This window comes from Gambusia affinis, linkage group LG22 (assembly GCF_019740435.1).
Source record: "Gambusia affinis linkage group LG22, SWU_Gaff_1.0, whole genome shotgun sequence".
Classification (NCBI taxonomy): domain Eukaryota; kingdom Metazoa; phylum Chordata; class Actinopteri; order Cyprinodontiformes; family Poeciliidae; genus Gambusia; species Gambusia affinis.
In genome coordinates this window covers 2,497,647-2,515,514 of record NC_057889.1, presented here as the reverse complement: position 1 = coordinate 2,515,514, position 17,868 = coordinate 2,497,647, and the positions used below count along the sequence as shown (strand labels likewise).

The window sequence follows — 17,868 nt, the reverse complement described above, 5'->3', positions numbered from 1 at the left end:
ACAAGTTTCAGATTCTGCCCAACAAAAATACAATGAAACAACTTGTAGCTTAAATAATGTACACAAAAATGCTAATAAAACAATTATAACATGACAGCAGAAGGCTGTGAGCCATGGATGAGTTTTTGACTTGTGTTTATATAATTTGATTTGCAGCAAGTATAAAGTTTGGAGACACTGTACATGGCATTTATCAGGTTAAATTAAGGCTGGGAACCTTTGATTTAATACACATAATAATTTTTTACATCTAAGCTCCTTTTATTTATGAATCATTTCAAAGAGTCAAGATGGTTGGATGATGATGAGGAGGAGGAAGGTCAGGTGAAGAGTAAGAAACCAAAAGGTATTTCAGTTTTTTGGGTGGGTGAAGTTTGGTTTCTGATATAACAACTAATGGCGATAAAAACAGGAGATTCTTCTTCTTCTGCTTTCCTTTAATAGTTGTGCTTTTCATCCTTGATCATTATTAACTAGACACTTAATATCTCCCTCCAAAATATTCCAATTAATTAGATTTATATTGCAATGTGAAAAAGTATCTACACTTTGACTTTATTGTTCCAGTTTCTCGATTGACTTTTAAAATGTTTTATTTGCTTCTGTAGGAGAATTTTTACCGCCAAGAAGTAAAGGTATGTTCCCTGAATACATTTCATCATTCTTTCTGCATAAGCAAACGTCATCATCTGAAACACCTGCACTGGTACAAAAACGCACCGAAATGAAAACCATAATAAAAACTTCCATCAAATTTATGTAATTGTTTAACTTGTTTTTGTTGTCGTAACAACATATCAGTTAAATATCATCCGTACTTGATTTTCTTTCAACATCATCATAAAAATTTTACTTGTGGTGCCACTTTTTTTCTATTGCTTGATTTCATAGTATAAAAAAAAATAGTCTTCAAAAATTTTCCAGGAGAAATAGTTTTGATTTCTGCTTTTAATGTATTATTATTATTATTATTATTATTATTATTATTATTATTATTATTATTATTATTATTATTATTATTATTATTATTATACCTTATGCATTTTTACAGTTATAGGAATGCAAGTTCAGACAAAACTAGAAAAGGCAGAAGAAGCATCAAAGGAAGAGGAGAAAGAAGAGGATGAAGATGAAATAGAGGAGGAGGAGGAAGAGGAGGAGTATGAAATAGAGGAAGAGGAGGAAGAGGAGGAAGACGAGGAGGAGTATGATGAGGAAGGGGAATATGAAGAGGATTATGATGAGGAGGAGTATGAGTATGAGGAGGAATATGAGGAGGATAAAGAGTTAGCTGATGATGAGGAAGCAGAAGAAGAGCAGGAGGAAGAAGAGGAGGAGGAACAAGCAGATGAGGAAGAGGAAGCAGTAAGCACTGAAGAAGTTGAAGAAGAGGAGGAGGAAGAAGAGTTGGGTGAAGATGAGGAAACAGAGGAGGAGGAAGATGCTTTAGCTGATGAAGATGAGGATGATGAAGAAGAAGGTGAGGAGGAGGAAGCAGTAAGCTCTGAAAAAGTCGAAGAAGGGGAGGAAGAGGAGGAAGAAGCACTAGAATCTGAAGAAGATGAGGAGGAGGAGCTGCAAGGAGACATCCAAGAGAAGGAGGACGAAAAGGAGGAGGAAGGAGAGGAAGAGGAGGAGGATGAAGGAGCTGAATTGGAGGAAGCTGAAGAACCTGAAGAGGAGGAAGATGATGAAGCTCCTCCATCAGCTGCAGTAGAGGCTGAGGATGATGAAGAGGAGGCAGGAGAAGAAGATGAAAAAGAAATGAAGGCAGACGCTGCAGCTGATGATGAAGAGGAGGAAAAGGAGGCCTCTGATGAAGCTGCAGCTGCTGATGAAGAGGAGGAGGATGAAGAAGAAGAACCTGCAGCTGCTGATGAAGAGGAGGAGGATGAAGAAGAAGAACCTGCAGCTGCTGATGAAGAGGAGGAAAAGGAGGCCTCTGATGAAGCTGCAGCTGCTGATGAAGAGGAGGAGGATGAAGAAGAAGAACCTGCAGCTGCTGATGAAGAGGAGGAGGATGAAGAAGAAGAACCTGCAGCTGCTGATGAAGAGGAGGAGGCGTCTCCTGAACCCGTTTCCACCTCAGACGATGAAGAGGAGTCTCTGTCTCCTGATTCCGACGTTCCCGTCGTCGTCATAGACAGCGACGAAGAGGCACCGCTGCCTGACGATGATGATGATGTTAAAGATGAAGAGCATGAGGATGACAGCAGTGACGATGCATTTGTGGATTCCTCAGACATCAGTGACTCAGCACTTCTGTCCAGTGAGGAAGATGATGAAGATGACAGACTAGCAGCGACGACAGACAGCGATGAGTTTATCGCAGAGGACACTGAGGAAGACTTGGATCTAGATCTTCCTCACATAGCAATTTCTAGTGATGAAGATCTCATCGTTAAAGATGAGGAAGATCTTTCTCCTCTACCACCTGTCGATGATGATGATGATGGTGATGATGACCTAAAGGTTTCTGAGGAAGATGATCTGGACCAATCAGACGACGTTTCTGTGGCTTCCTCTGAACTGTTTGCAGATGATGAAGATGAAGGTAAAGATGAAGACCTTGATAAGGACGACCTCATTGACCTTGAGGTTGATGAAGATGAAGAAGATCTTGTCAAACCTTTACAGGAGGAAGAAAAAGAAGTAGCAGAGGAGGAAGAGGAAGAGGAAGAGGAAGAGGAAGAGGAAGAGGCGGACATTCTTCCTTTGGTCAGCTCAGACAGTGGAGTGTTGGGCGACAAAGATGATGATGATGATGATGATGATGAAGAAGATCTTGATGAGGACTCTCTGAGTGAGGATGAAGATGAAACAGAGGAAGACGATGTTGAGACCAGCTTGGATGATGAAGAGGAGAAAGAAGTTATAGAAACATTGGTTGGCACAGAGGAAGACATTGATGAAGCTGAGGAAGACGAAGGTGAAGGTGAAGATGAAGACGAGGAAGATGAAGACGAGGAAGATGATGATGGACTTGATGACATCCTGTTGTCAGGTGAGGTTAAAATTTCATTTCCTCCATTTTTTAATCCAAAATATCCAAAAGTTCAACCACAGATTTACAGTTTTTGGGAAAAACTTCACAAAATGACAGCAATAAAATATAAACACTGAAATTTATAGAATTAAAAAATTATTACCAGAGTAATAATTCACACCTTGTTGGGCTTAACCTTTCAAATGTGCTGCAGTTACTGCAGTTCTACTACTCTATGGTACTTTTTTCTTCCACTCAACTTTTCCTTATCATGCAGCAGTATGCAAACTGTTTTTAGTTTCTTCTGAGAAACTAAGCTATTGATTTTCATTGGCTGTGAGCTGTAATCATCAAAACTGATAGAAATAAATAGCTGAAAGTTATCAGTTTAACAAATCCATTTAGGACACAATAAAATTGAATAACTGAAATAAATAAACTTATTGACGATCCTCTAGTTTATTGAGGATCATCAATAAGTTTCTGCAACTGTAGAAGGGTTAAGCTGACTAACATTGTTCAAAGCCTAAAAAATTGAGGCTATAAAGTTGTTGATGTTTATTAAATCAGAACCAAACTAGCAATAATTTAGCCCTAATGAGTTGCCTCTAATCCAATGAGACCCATTTTGGTAAAACAGTAATGACAAAAAAATAAATAAAACTAGATTGGTTGAATTTTTAGTGTTTAAAATCAAAGAAAGGAAATAAATAAATGTGTAACAGAGGCCCATGAAGCTGCATGTACAAATATTATCTGATATTTGGAATTCTGAAACCAGATTTAATTCAGCCACAGTCATCTCAGTCTTAAAGTTAACTTTCATTAAATAAATATGTAGACATTTGATCATTTATAGTATCTAAAATTAACTAATTTTAGTAACTAATTTTAATGACGAATGTGGTTTATAATTGAAGCCGCCATTGCAGCAGCGATCACTGGCCAGGAGGAGGCAGCAAAGACTGCAGTAGATGATGAAGAGGCTGAAGCTGATGAAGTCAAGGTGGAGGAAGATGAAACAGAAGAAGCTGGTAAATATCAGCTATAAATTATATGAAAATTAGTGTCTTTATTTTAGATTTTTAAAATAAGAGCAATGCAATCACTTCATGAGAGAAAGACTCAAATAAAAACTACGATTCATATTTTAAATAATTTTGCAGATTAAAACTGCACCAGAACGTCTGATAGCGCTTAAGAAGATCTCACAGTTTTTCAGTTTGTTTATAAATGTGTAAGTGTTAGTGTTTTGTTTGGTTCCCATCAGAGACCAGCCAACCTGCTGCTCCTGAGGAGAAAGATGAAGAGGAAGCTGAAGAATCTGTTTCTAAGCCTCAGAAATCCATCGACAAATCCGAAGATAAGGAAGAGGAGTACGACGAAGACGGAGACGAAGAAAAGGCCACAGTGGATGTGATTAAACCTGTGCCTGAACCAGAGGAGGAAACATCCAAAACAGAACCAGCAGGTTAGAAACTGAGCCTGAGGAAATGAGTTTTTACCTGATTTGTTTTTCATGTAACTTTAATTTTGTACTTTGTGATTTTCAGAATGTCCCTGCCTACATTCTGCAAAGACAAAACAGACTGTCACCAAGACTGCAGATAAAAAAGGTTTGTTTGTATTCCTGGTTAATTCATATACAAAATCTCAGTTTAAACTTGAGCAGCTGAATTTAATCACAAGTATCATGAACATGTGCCGTAGTATTTATACCTCCTGAACTTTGAATACCTGAAGTTGAGTATAAGTTTATAACTGGTCAAAAATGCAGGCAGTAGAATAAGATTGCTATTTAAGATTAAGGGAAAATAACATGAGATAACGAGGAAAACATGGAGGAAAAGAAATGCAACAGAAGGAGTCAGTGGAAAACAACATCTGAATCTCCATTGACCATAAAATTAAGCAAATTGGAATTACAAAAATAAATTTGCTTAATGGAAACACCAATTTTAGTTAAAAGATTTTTGTGCCAAGATGACGCCATCTTTCAGCTGTATTAGTATTTTTTGCAAAACTGCAATGCAAACACTTTTTTCACATCACATGAGTCACATGATCAATAACCTGATGTTGCTACAGGTGGAAAAAAAGAAGAAGAAAACAGGAAGGGGTACGAGGATGTTTGTAAATATCCCATCACATGAACAAACTTAGTAATTTTAATTGCATTTCTTTTTTAATTGAAACACTGCAATTGCAAAATTGTGCTTTTTTGACACTATTGAGAAATCAACAAAGTTTTATGCACATTAGCAACTGAAATTCAGCTGATGAGAACTGGAGAGCTTATCTACCCAGTAGGAAATGTGGAAATGACAAAGGAGACAGAAGAGCTAATCATTGGTGAGTGGATGCAGCCGAATGGTAGAATGAGAGTGAGGTGAAAAATAAACAAAGAAAAAAGTAATGAAGGAGAAAGGAAACCTCAACCTGATATAAACAATAAACAGAAAGAAATAGTAATCTAACAAAACAAATCCAAACACAAACAATGACAATAAATAAACTAACATGATGGGTGAACTAAAATGGAAAAACAGGAAAAAAAAACAAAGAAACGAACAAGACAGAAAATAAAATACATTAAAATTTGCGATTGTATAATGACAAAATATTAAAAAGTTCAAGAAGTATGAATATATTTGCAAATCAGTATTAAAAATTCTCTATTTTTGATATTTTTAGGATTTTAATTTAGTGTTTATCTGTTAGATGCTCCCCGAAGGGTGTCGGCTGTGCGACGGAAAAAAGGTAATTCTAATAAAAATAAAACTTTTTTCTTTTAATAAGCAACAAAATCTTTCCAAATACAACAAAAATAATAGTTTTCTATTTTATAAAAGTTTATAACTTGAAGGAATTATTATGATGCATTGAAAAGTAGGTTGAAAATATTTTTTTCCTGTTCATTTATTTGTATTTTACTTTAAGAACAGGAAACTGTGAAGAAGACAGATGAAAAGCCAAAAAGACAAGGTAATACCAAACACTATTATACATGTCTTGTGTTGGTGTAATTACTTCAACTACGCTCCGATGTTTGGTCCAGCTCTTCCTAGATTTCCGGCTCTGGAGCCAAAAGCCAGAAGAATCCGAAGATTAGGTCCTCTTCTGAAAGGTATCCAGAACATAAGAAATCTCAGCAGTCATGCACACTTATCGATAAACTAGTGCCAGACAGCAGTGACATTATTTTAATCCGTTAATGGAAATATTAATATGAATTTTATTTCATAAAGCTAAGATAAAACAGAAGAGCAAGATGTCAAAAACAGGTAAGCAAGTCAAATACACATTATTACAAAAAAGGGGATATTATTTTTTCCCCTTAATTGGACTATTTTTTATCACCAGTGATGGAGACCAAGGAACAGGAAGATACCACAGAGTCTGCACAGGAAGGTAAACAATTAACATTATATAGTTTTTCCCTCTTTTGTTTTCTAATCAATATACCAAGTAAAAAAACAACAACCACAAATTACATTATTCTCCTAATTTTGTGGCTACAGATTTAGCTTTTTTTTTTTTTTACTTTGTTGATTTTCTAATCCTTATTCAAATCTCAAATAGCCTAAAAACATTTGCAAACCCCTGCTCTTAACTAAAAAACGTCATAATCACACTATTCAAGATTTACTTGTTATTTCCTCAAAAGAACAACTGTAAACTCAAAAACCAGGGGAAGTAAGTGTGACGAAGTATGTGTGCTCGTTTTTTGTTGCATATTTTTATCAATGTTTATAGAGAACAAGCATGAAAACAGGTGAAGATTAAATTTAAGAACATTTTTCAGTATCTGGTAAAGGTTGACTACAATGTACAACTGACTTGTTCTGACGTAAACCCTTAATTAGTTTTAACTTCCCGTTTGAGTTGTGATGCTTTTATTTTGAAGTGTCGACTTCCTATTTAGTTGTTAGCGCAACAGCAGCTTAACGGCAATCAAAAGAAAGAAGAGAAATTGCACCGTAGATTATAAAATGTATTTTGTTGCACGCAGCTCCTCCACAAAAGCAAAAGGTATTTATGATGCAAATAATGATATGTTTAAAATGTTGTGTGACAATCATTGAGAAAAAACATTGGTTTATGATCGATATAGCGGCCTAAACAGAACTAGCTAAACCTGCTCTGGGTAAGGCTAGCGGCATAGGACAAATCACCATGGTAACCAGTAACCGCCACTGCTTTGGTGCTAGGATATCTGGAAAATCCCGGCTTAATGGACCTTACCAGAGGGGCCGCTTTTCATTGGCTGATGCTCATTCTACGTGGTCACGTGGGTGGCAGTCTCACAAACACTAGCTTCCCGTTAGCTAAGTACCGCATAATAGCAGTTCTGATACAACTTCTACACCTTGAAGACTGTCTGCTACACAGTCTTACGTTAGCTAAACAGATCAATATGCAACGTGTACTGTATCTGACACACACTAAAGATTTTATTTTAGCAGAAAACGCTTTGGACTAAACTGTTACTCGTGTTAGCCACTCTAGCACAAAGTACAGCTGGTCAATCAACCATCGCTGTGTTCAGGGAAGCGATTAATAATCCAGAAATAAATATCAAGCCTGGAAACTTGATATCGTAACGGAGTGAATGTTATGTTTTTAACGTAATCTTTGCTCGTCTTGCGGGGCGCAGGCGGTTGATACGGTAACAAGTGTGCTTAAACTACAAAGAGAGACAGACTAAAAAGGTACGAATGGTTTTGAGTTGATCACCTGTTCGGGTTATTTTACCTTTGTTTACATTTGCTGTGGCTCATTACAGCCGCTGTAGTTTCTAAACGTTGGACCAATTACCCTGTTTGTTTGTGACTATACGTCATTCATAACAAACATCAAAAAGAACAAATAGATTTCATAAAATTTTAACAAACAAATGGCTTCTTTACCGTAACAGAGCTCTTTGGTTCCTCTTATCAGTCTGTAGCTTCTCATATTGAGGTCATCAAACCAAATTTCAGATCTACCATAACTGACCGACTGACACCTGCTAACCTCAGGTTTGCAACCAGCTTGTGACTGAGAAACCAGTAACCTCCTCCCAGATGATGACGTGAACTTGGTATTTCCTCTGTCCATTTTAGTAGCCTATATATTGTGAAAATCCGGTAGAAATTATGCACTAATGGAGTCATGTTTACATAGAAACAATGCGCTACGAGGCTTTGCTTGTGAGACTTGCGGTCACGTGGGTCGGTTGTGGGCGGAGCTTGGTAAGGTCCATCCGCTGTCCTGGTTTGTGAAACAGCCTTCTGCTGAAATGGAACTATGCATGGTGCATAAAAATAAACAAAAAAATAATTCTTCAGTCAACTAAAGAAACAAACATAAGGAAAAGAAAATAATGTTTACATTTCAAATTTGAAAGTCAGCAGTTAGCATTTTAAAGCTCATTCAACCATAAACATTTCTTGCAACATAACTATAGTTATCCATTTCATTATCTACAATTAAAATCATATTGAAACACAAAGTATGATTATTAAGCTAGTTAAGCATCTGATGTATATACAAGTCATAGAATTTATTGATTTTCAAACATACTAAATACATATGTACATAAGATGTGATTTTTGACTTATATTTGGCAGCAAGTGTTAATCAAAAGACCTTAGGTGATGTATTTGGACATTTTCAGAAACATACTTTGACTTTCTGTATGAAAGGAAAAAAAAGCAACTGACCTGAAAAGTTATGTTAACTTCTCTCCTGTTTATTTGACTCCAGATAGTTTGGATTACATGAGGAAACTTTAATATGCATTTAATTTTTGCTGCAGTCAGTCCCTGCAGACCTGCTCCAGTTTACTGCCCGGCCCCCCCAGGATGGTACGGTAAGTCACCCTCTAATAATAACATACATGAAATGCTTAAAAATCTGTAAAAGACTGGTTGCATCATAATTAAGTAAGCCATCTGTTTGCTGAAATTGTCTGTGTTTTCCAGTTCATCACATCGTCACAGACAATCCGTATCCTCCTCCAACTATGTCAGGTATTCACTCTGATATGGGATCAACTCTGGTCTGATATTTAGCATGCAGTGAGGTCATGAACAACTTTTGTTTTTTTTCTAGCTCCCTCTGCTCCGATTGTGACCGTTCACCCTCCAGCTCCTCCATCACAGCCTCCATATCAGCAGCCTCCTCCTCCACTAATGCAGCCACTCTATGCTCACTATCAGCCTTATCAGCCACCAGTGCAACCTGTAGAACCTTCTTCATCAGTACAAGCAGAACAGCCAGAGGCTCCACAACCTGAACCACCGGTGGAGCCTGAGGCTCCGCCGGCAGCAGCTGAAGACCAGGGTGAGGAGGACCTTGAAGATGATTAGTTACTATGGAAATGGATTAAAAACAGCAAAGATCTGAAGAAAGACATGATTACACAAAGAGAAACACATAATACATATCAAGTTAATATAGTTCCAGTTTTAAAGCAAATATTGAATGATAAAAAATTATATTTGTTTTTCTTTTAGAACCAGAGAAAGTTGTGAGAAAAGCTCCCTCAGTGAAGAAAGGTACAAACTATTTAACGAGTTAAATTTGCAGACATCAACATTTTCCTCCTAATTACAGCTGTGAGCAGTAATTATGTATTTTATTGTGTTTTCTCAGCTGCAAAGAAAAAAACTAAGGTTGCTGATTCAGTAAAAGGTACTGGATCTTCTTCTGCTTTAATTCACTGAATCAGTGGGATGTTTTCTGAAATTAACTGCAGCTACAGCATGTGATAACTGTAATATAATGCATTAATTAGGCACAATTTGCCTTCTGTGGTCATTTTACCGCAATTATTTTCTCTGAGTGAAAAGGACGAAACATAAAGAAGCATTTCCTGTTTAGCTTCGGTTAACACAGTGACTTTATGACTTAAACTATTCCATTATAATAAATGCTGTGAAATAATTTACATAGAAATTAAAATGAACACAAATGTTTGTTTCTTTAGCTAAAGCTCCGAAAAAAGAGAAAATCAAACTTTCTGCTGAGGCTAAAGAAGGTGAAGTATATGCTTAAAAAATTGATAATATAAATATTTTAAAAAATGTTGCTCATTTCAAATTTACTGTTTCATCTACAGAGAAGCTTCCAAAGGAGAAATCCAAACTTCCAGCTGAAGCTAAAATAGGTAAATCTGATTTTAGCTGAGTTATCAGGCTGTATGCTTTCAAAAACTTTGCTTTTTTTTGGTCATATTTTATCATTTCTTTCTAGAGAGGCCTGTAAAGATGAAATCAAAACTTCCAACTGAAGCTAAAAAAGGTACCTTAAATATTAATTACTTTATTAGCTGCATGTTCTTGTTTTCTGTTGTTATTTGTCTTTTTCTGTTTTCTGTCCATAGAGAGGCCTGCAAAAGAGAAAACTAAATCAAGAAAAGGTTAGCTGAGTCTAGCATTGTCTGGGTTGTCATTACTAAATAAATTGAGATGCAGCCTAAAGAAAATGTCAGCAGTGATACAGAAACATGATTTTTTTAAAGCTAATCCCAACAATTTGCTCATAATGTTAGAGCCTGCAGCTGTACAGCAGAAGAGGAAATCAGTGTCTAAGAGGACAGGTAACAACACGCACCGACTCAAATTAATATGCATGAAGTCAGTCATCATTCACTGCAGTGACAAGAGAGATGATTGTTGATTAGAAACTAATTGTTTCTGTTCCCCTCCGGAGCGCCGGCTGTCAAGAGCAAAGTCAAAGCATTCAAAGATAAGAAAGGTGCAATTCTGATGATGCATGAACTCTGCAAACTTTCCCGATGGTTCATTTTTTTTTAAGTAATTGAGTTTGACCAAGTTTCTAACTGAATTTAAAACTTTTCTAGTCCACTGAATGCAGATGCTAATGGTTTGCTTTTGCATAAATGAGTAAAACATGTTGTGTTGGACAGAACCAGAATCACGTCCACAGCCTCTGAGACTGAGGACAAGACTGGAAGCTGACAGGAGGACAAACGTGACCGCTAGAGCTGAGCCAAAGAAACCAATCAGAGTTTCCTTTAAATCAGGTAACTTCAACAAAAACAATGCAGGTTAAACACAACAGACACTTTCCTGTACTTAGTGGTTCTATTAGTAATCTAGGACAGCCAACCATTGTTTTTATCTGTATATTTTCCATATAAGAACACAAATATAATCTTGTCTCTGAAATTTCTTACCTCAAAGTTCAATCATAGAAAATGGCATTACAGATTTCACGTCATTATTATGTATTAAACAGATGAACCTAATAATAAAAGTTCTGTCTCAGAAACCCCATGATTGAATAGAGTCATCTTTAGCATCTGTAACTCTTCAGTAGTTGATCAGTTTTTTCATTCATTCTGGATGATTTTAGTCCATTGGGACTTCATAACATTATCTGACTTCATTGAGGTTAAAGATATTTATTTTTGAAAAGTTAACTGAAAGTCCCACCAAAACACTTTAATCAGGTTGATTTCTGGACTTTGACTAGGCCGTTGCATCACCCCAATTTGTTTTCTGCTGATCATCCAGTTAAAGATATTTGATGTTTGGCTGTAAGAAAACTTCGTATTCAGAGAAGTTCATGGTCAAACCAATGAGAGCAGAGTTAGTCTAGTTTATTTCAGATATATTAACATTCAAGTAAGTATAAGTAGAAACTTATTCAACCCTAACCCTTTCTCTTATACATGTCTTACTTTATACATTATCCTTTATTGTTGTTGTCATCCAGTGAATGCAAAAGAAGTCCAGGTCATCATTCCTCCACCACCATGCTTCACAGTTTGAATGAGATGTCTGTCCTCATGTGCATTTTTTATTTTTTCTGTAAAAAGGCCAAACATCTTAACTTTGGTCTTATCTGTCCAAACCACATTGTTTCTGAAACTAAAGCTATGCTCATATATTATTTTTAGCACAGAAAATTATCTCTCTCATATGTGTCCTTCCAAAGTAGCCATGGATTTTGTGCTTTACATTTATTAGAAATAGCTGTTAAATTTGTATTGTATAATAAAATGTATTTCAGTTTTAAAGCCGAGAGTGGGCAGGATGAAATGCCTTTGACCTCACTTTAGTCACAATAACTGAATCCTCAAATGATGCTGAGAAGAGATGGAAAGCCGGCAGAGTTCACTAATGTTAACAGGCTGAAGGCATGCAATAGAAAAGGGGAATAATTAGACAGAATGTGTGGGAGTGGGAGGAAATGGTCAGAAAAGAGTTGAGAAAAGATTACCAGAAAATTCCCACTCAGGTTCATAATGTGTAGATTTCAAAACGTCCAACTATAGGAGAACGAGCGGTTTGCGGGTTTGTCTGTTAAAAAGGACATATCCTGATCGCTGCATTAAGCACAATCACAATGAAACACAAATATTTATCTCCAGCATAATAACCAATACATAATGTATTCTAAAAACAAACCAGTGACCATTTAATGAGCAAATACAAATTGTTATGATTCAAATCTCATACTTTTTACCAGATTATTGGCATTTTTATGTGTTTATTTTGACGTCTGGGAGAGAATCTGGCTTGTAAAAAGGTGTATGGATTATGTGATTAAAGTTGTTTTCTGCCAGATAAAACTCTAATTGAGGATGTGCTGTGAGGTGCAACACAGAGGGAATGTAAATGATGATGGTGATGCATTTTGCAGGATATAATTGGGCTTTTTCTTTTCTGTTACAGAAAAAGCTGCAAAGGCTGAAAAGAAACCAGGCAAAGAAGCTGAAGGTATAGAGCCAGAAAATAATAAATGATTCCTCTGAAATCCTGACTTCAAACTGATCAGCATCTTTTCTCAAACTCTAGATAAAGACAAACAGCCAACGAAAACTCGTAAGTATGACCCAGTTAGGCCTGTCGTGATAAACAAATCAATTGATCGCACAATAAATTAAAACTATCGACCTAATTTTAATTATCAGCTTTATCGTTTCTTCTGGCTTTTTCTCTTTCTGTTGATGACACTGAATGAAAAAAGGCTCAACTCCACTGCTCTCCACTGACCCTCCCTTCCTCATTTCCTCAGACTAATGTTCAGTTCACACTACACCATCTTAGAGCTGTCAGCTGATTGTCGGCCCATTTTCAAAACCTGAGAGAAAGAAATCCTAGGTATAACGGTTCCATCGGGTTCCATCGTGCCGTGTGGTGTCCAACAATGGGCACAAAATAATGGCTACAAGTTCAATTAACTCATTTTAAAACCAGGCATTAATCAATACTATACTACAATCTACCTGCAGTGCATGTGGCTCTAGTGTCAGCATAACGTCCTGACTGAATGAAAATCATCATAACCTATTTATGTCACGTTAACGAAGAACAGCTGAAAGGTTACCGGGTTCATCAACTGCGTAGCAATTTCGCTGCAACTCCTCCCCTCGTCATTTCTATATTCTTTGCATCAAATGTTTTATAAACATTAATGTTGTTTCCACATATCATCTCCAATGTCAGCTGTTTGGGATTCCCCTCTGTAATTTCCCCTCAGAAAGCAGGAGGAGAATCCGGCTTTCTGATTGGCTACCTGTCACATTCAACAGGCTGCGTTAAGCTCCCAGTCGGGGAAAACCCCTGATTTAGATCGGCGGCCACAACGATCTACCGTAACACACCACACACTACAGGATGATCAGTTATGAAATTACAAGCGACAATCTTAGAATGTTGACCGTTCTAAGATTGTTGTAAGGGGAAAATTGTGGCAAATAATCGTGTAGTGTGAACTATTGCATCAGGTAGTCGATGTGCCCATTTTCTCTATTTAAATCTAATGATTACTGAAGGTCAATATAATTTACAGACTTCATAATCTGCACTCTTTTGGTTGAATGCAGTATTTATTTCCAATTTGACTTTATGTTTAGTTTTTATTCTAGTACATTTTTTGTTAATGGAGAGTGAGAATCCATTTAATTTTTGATTGTTTTGTTCATTTTGTTTTTCAGTTCCAGTGTTTAATGCTCTTTTGAAAATAAAGTGCATTTATCTTTGGCAGGAAATCACATGCATTATTACGTCATTTCCATTAAATCAGTGTAAAAAGGTCTTCAAACAATATTATCATTTATCACGATAATTTTTGAAACAATTAATTGTTCAGCAAAATTTGTTATCGTGACAGGCCCAGACCCAGTGAGCATTGTTTGTCACGCTGGAGAAAGTTGAAATGTTTTGGGCCTTAATGCATAGAGCATGTTTCAATCAAACCAAACAACACACTTCATGTAGGCCTTTAATTTGATAAATTTACAATAAAATGGCTGAAAAAACCCACAAAACTTGGAAGGATAGCAGTAATAAGGTAAAAATGTATTCTTAATGACATTCATTAAATCGCTTCGATAAAACTAAAAATATCATCCAGAATATATTTATTGAATTTTGTGATTTTAACATTTATCTCCGACTAATATAGCGGTGTGGGAGTTATTTTTATTTTTGACAATAATAATTTTATGTGTATGCTTTGTTACTAGCGAATGGGGAAGACGCTGCTTCCTGTAAGGTCTGAGGTATAAAGTATGTTCTCACCTTATTTCCACTGACTGAACCAGTATGAGGAGATGCTAACGCTAATGACAGCACAGTAAAAGAGTTTAATGAGATAATCTAACTGAGACGAGATTATCCACATCTTTAAGGGTCTTGAATTATTTGAAGAGATTTATGTTTTACAGCATTAATAGATTAAACCTAAGAACCAAAACTGATTAGTCTCCTGTTCATAATGAGTCATTCAGTGGATTCCCATCACCACCCCGAGTGTCCCCACACTTCTCTAGTTTCTGACAGAACTCCTCCTGTTTTCTACACCCGTTTGATTTTGGCTGAAAAAAGAAGAAAAAACAGAATCTGTGGTAAAGTATTTTAAAAGAAGTACTTTAGTGGTGTGGAAAGGCATGATCCCAGTACCAGTGAAGACATTTACACTTTTTCTTAAAACTGACCTTAATCAAAGTTATCCAATAATTTGAATTATTTGATATATGCATATTTTTTGTATGTGTGTATTAACATTATATTTTAGTTTTGATAGAATTGAAAAGATGTTTACACATTGCTGTGTGATGTTAAGTCTTACCACATAGGTCAAAACTTTTATATTATCAAAAGTTTTCAGATACTAAACTGCTCATAATAATAACTTACAATAATAATTAGATATTGATAGATTTTTCATTTTGATTTAAAACTAGGTTTTACTTCAGGAGATCATGAAGCTATTTGTTGTTTATAGCTTAAAGTTTATAACCTCAGGCTGACTGGTGGAAATGACAACTATACAAATAAATAAACATGGAAAAATAGACATGAGAGATGAAAAAAGTTTCTTAAATGAATCAGTTTTGTTTTAAATATTTTGTCCATGCTCAAACTTTCCAACAAATTTCATAAAATTTGCTTTAAAACACTGATCTTCAAACAAATCAAAGTTGTCGGCAATTTATAAGATCTCCAAGTATCAGTGTTTCTTTTTATCTTCACTGTAAAGGGTTTTTGAAGAAGCAACTTAATTTTTAAAAAGTTGAACTTTGGAATAAGATTGAAGAGGCGAAATAATGATTGTTGGGGAAAAAAAATCCATCTATTCAAGTTTTTCTGTTTATAAACTTGCAGTAAGTCACTGTCTCCATTTCCTCCAATTATGATGAGCGCATAATTCCTTAATCTCAGTTTATTATGTTTGACTTCTTGCAGAGGAGCCTGAGACTGAAGACAATCTTACAGAGAAGACAGAAAAGAAGAAACCGAGTAAGATCTGCTTCTGTAATTAAATTCAAATTAAAAGATCAACAGTAGTCAATGATGGTGGGCACAACTAACCCTAAATTATAAACCTTATAATCATAAACATTATTAGTTTAATGCTGAAGTATTACAACAACATGGTGGAAGCTAATGATAAAGTACTAACTTCATTTCAAATCATGTCTGCTGTAGAAAGATTGCAACCATTAAGCACCAATTTCATTTTGAAGTAATTTACAAGATTTTTTAATTTATTTAGATATTGTATTTTTGTTTATATCTTCCTCTCTTCATGCTTGAACCACCACTGATTAAACCCCCCCCCCCCCCCCCACATACACACACACACACACCCACACACACACACGTCATATCGCCTTCTTTTCTTTCCAGGTCAGAAATACTTCCAGTGCATCTATTTCCCAGGAAAACATGCACACTATCCTTTACGACCTTTCACCCCGGCCATGTCTCCCTCCATGTTGTCCCCTGCTGTACGGTCGATGCTGGAGCAGCAGAGAGCAGCCAGAGCAGCGGGACACTGACCCGACTGACGGACAGATCTCTAATTCTGTGACTTCCTCTGTCTGTGATTCAGACACAGGCAAGAAAACAAAAAGAGGACAGATAGATTTTATTTTTACTTTACTGATTTTTTCAGTGGTTGAGCTGCTGGGGACGCTTCTGAAATGTTCTCAGTCTTTTGCACCCACAGCTACACGTTTACTGCAATACATTGTGACTAAGTTTAAGATTTTCTTTGCAAATACAAAATACATTTCCAATCAACCCTTTGGTTTTTTTATATATAATTTTAACCACAAGGAATTTGAAAGCTGACAGTTTTTACCTTTTTCTGCTTCGCTACTAAATGTCACAGCAGTGACCTGCGCTGCTCCTGTTCATCACAGATCACCTGTGGGTGCAAGAGATTAGCATGCTGACAGTGAAGACTCCAAACCCAGAGGCTCCCACTTTTATCCCAGCAGCTTCCCCGTCTCCTAACATCCAGCAGTAAAATCCAGCTGCATGGTAATAAAAACTGAGAGGCTCTCTATCAGAGAGCAGGATGGTGTCCTGGTTTAACCTTTAAATATTTAAATTACAGGCATTTCTCCTTTTATAGTTTGAATCCCAGAAAACAAGCTAATTCCTTCCTTTTTTATGCCATCAAGTGAGACCCAACTGCAATGCAAAAAGTTAAGTTTTACAAACAAATGCATATGTAAAACTAATTTTTAAAAAAAGAGTATATTAAAGAGAGAAACTAAAGTAGAAAAACAAAAGTGTTGTACTTTACTGTACAAAACAAATTATAGCAAAAATGAAAAGCAGTGCAGTTTAAATATGTGGAATTAGAACTGGGTAATGTGGAGATTTCTGCTTACTTAACAGAGTGTCAAAATAAACAATAATATTAAGAAAATTGGTAGTTATTTATATATGTTATCAGTAAAATTGGAGATAAAGACTTAAATTACATACAACATCTGAATTATCCATTATGAATATTTTAGATAACACAGAACTTTGAAATAATTATATTTCTATTATGCATCAAAAATACACTTAATTATTTTCAAATAATTATTTTAATTATTTCCATATTTTATTCGGTTATTGAAACCTTTTCTCTCAATGTTTTTCTTAAATTGTGGCACCTTCAGGCCTCCGTAGATAACGGTGGCGAAGCTGCAGGAGTTTTAACGTGACGCGTTTGGAGACGGGGAAACTGCAGGACAACTTAGACGTGACCAACTGAAGCGACGCGGTGAAAGAATGTAGTTTTCTTATCAGCCTGTGAACCGGGCCTGATACGCTGTCGTTGTTTTACCTCGATTCTTCTCGGTTCTGGTGATGTGACTCAGCAACACGTTCACCGTTATGGTTTCATGACTTACTGAGCGCTGCCAGACATTTCCTTCTGTTGTCTTATTCAATAGAAATCTATGCTACTGTAAAGGAACCAAAAGGGAGGTTCTACTCCCACAATGTTTCTCTCCTGATGGTTCTGTGCACATGATTATCATCAAAGAATGTTGAAAATAAATAGTTTATGTGACAGAATAGTCCAGCATACTTGTACTGCTGCAAAGGGACTAAATAAAGCAGTTTCACATGTGG

The 17,868-nt window shown here is 36.1% G+C and overlaps 1 protein-coding gene across 6 annotated transcripts in view; it reads left to right on the top strand.

The window, feature by feature from the left end:
- The window catches only part of LOC122825196 (triadin-like), a 25,565-nt gene extending 7,697 nt beyond the window's left edge, over positions 1-17,868 (top strand). For 2 of the 6 annotated variants that reach the window (XM_044106385.1, XM_044106384.1), the window contains 26 exons: positions 609-635; positions 1,052-3,004; positions 3,907-4,020; positions 4,257-4,457; positions 4,540-4,602; positions 5,708-5,746; positions 5,927-5,971; positions 6,045-6,113; positions 6,235-6,270; positions 6,350-6,397; positions 8,787-8,840; positions 8,953-9,000; positions 9,083-9,313; positions 9,487-9,528; positions 9,626-9,664; positions 9,960-10,010; positions 10,092-10,139; positions 10,226-10,273; positions 10,356-10,391; positions 10,524-10,571; positions 10,685-10,729; positions 10,902-11,018; positions 12,676-12,720; positions 12,799-12,825; positions 15,694-15,747; positions 16,138-17,868. In XM_044106385.1, the coding sequence (XP_043962320.1) occupies positions 609-635; positions 1,052-3,004; positions 3,907-4,020; positions 4,257-4,457; positions 4,540-4,602; positions 5,708-5,746; positions 5,927-5,971; positions 6,045-6,113; positions 6,235-6,270; positions 6,350-6,397; positions 8,787-8,840; positions 8,953-9,000; positions 9,083-9,313; positions 9,487-9,528; positions 9,626-9,664; positions 9,960-10,010; positions 10,092-10,139; positions 10,226-10,273; positions 10,356-10,391; positions 10,524-10,571; positions 10,685-10,729; positions 10,902-11,018; positions 12,676-12,720; positions 12,799-12,825; positions 15,694-15,747; positions 16,138-16,289 (3,680 nt within the window). In that variant the 3' untranslated portion in view covers positions 16,290-17,868. Of the gene's footprint in view, positions 1-608; positions 636-1,051; positions 3,005-3,906; positions 4,021-4,256; positions 4,458-4,539; positions 4,603-5,707; positions 5,747-5,926; positions 5,972-6,044; positions 6,114-6,234; positions 6,271-6,349; positions 6,398-8,786; positions 8,841-8,952; positions 9,001-9,082; positions 9,314-9,486; positions 9,529-9,625; positions 9,665-9,959; positions 10,011-10,091; positions 10,140-10,225; positions 10,274-10,355; positions 10,392-10,523; positions 10,572-10,684; positions 10,730-10,901; positions 11,019-12,675; positions 12,721-12,798; positions 12,826-14,471; positions 14,508-15,693; positions 15,748-16,137 lie in introns of those variants that run through there. The other 4 variants (XR_006369595.1, XM_044106386.1, XM_044106387.1 and 1 more) reach the window with 4 other exon arrangements.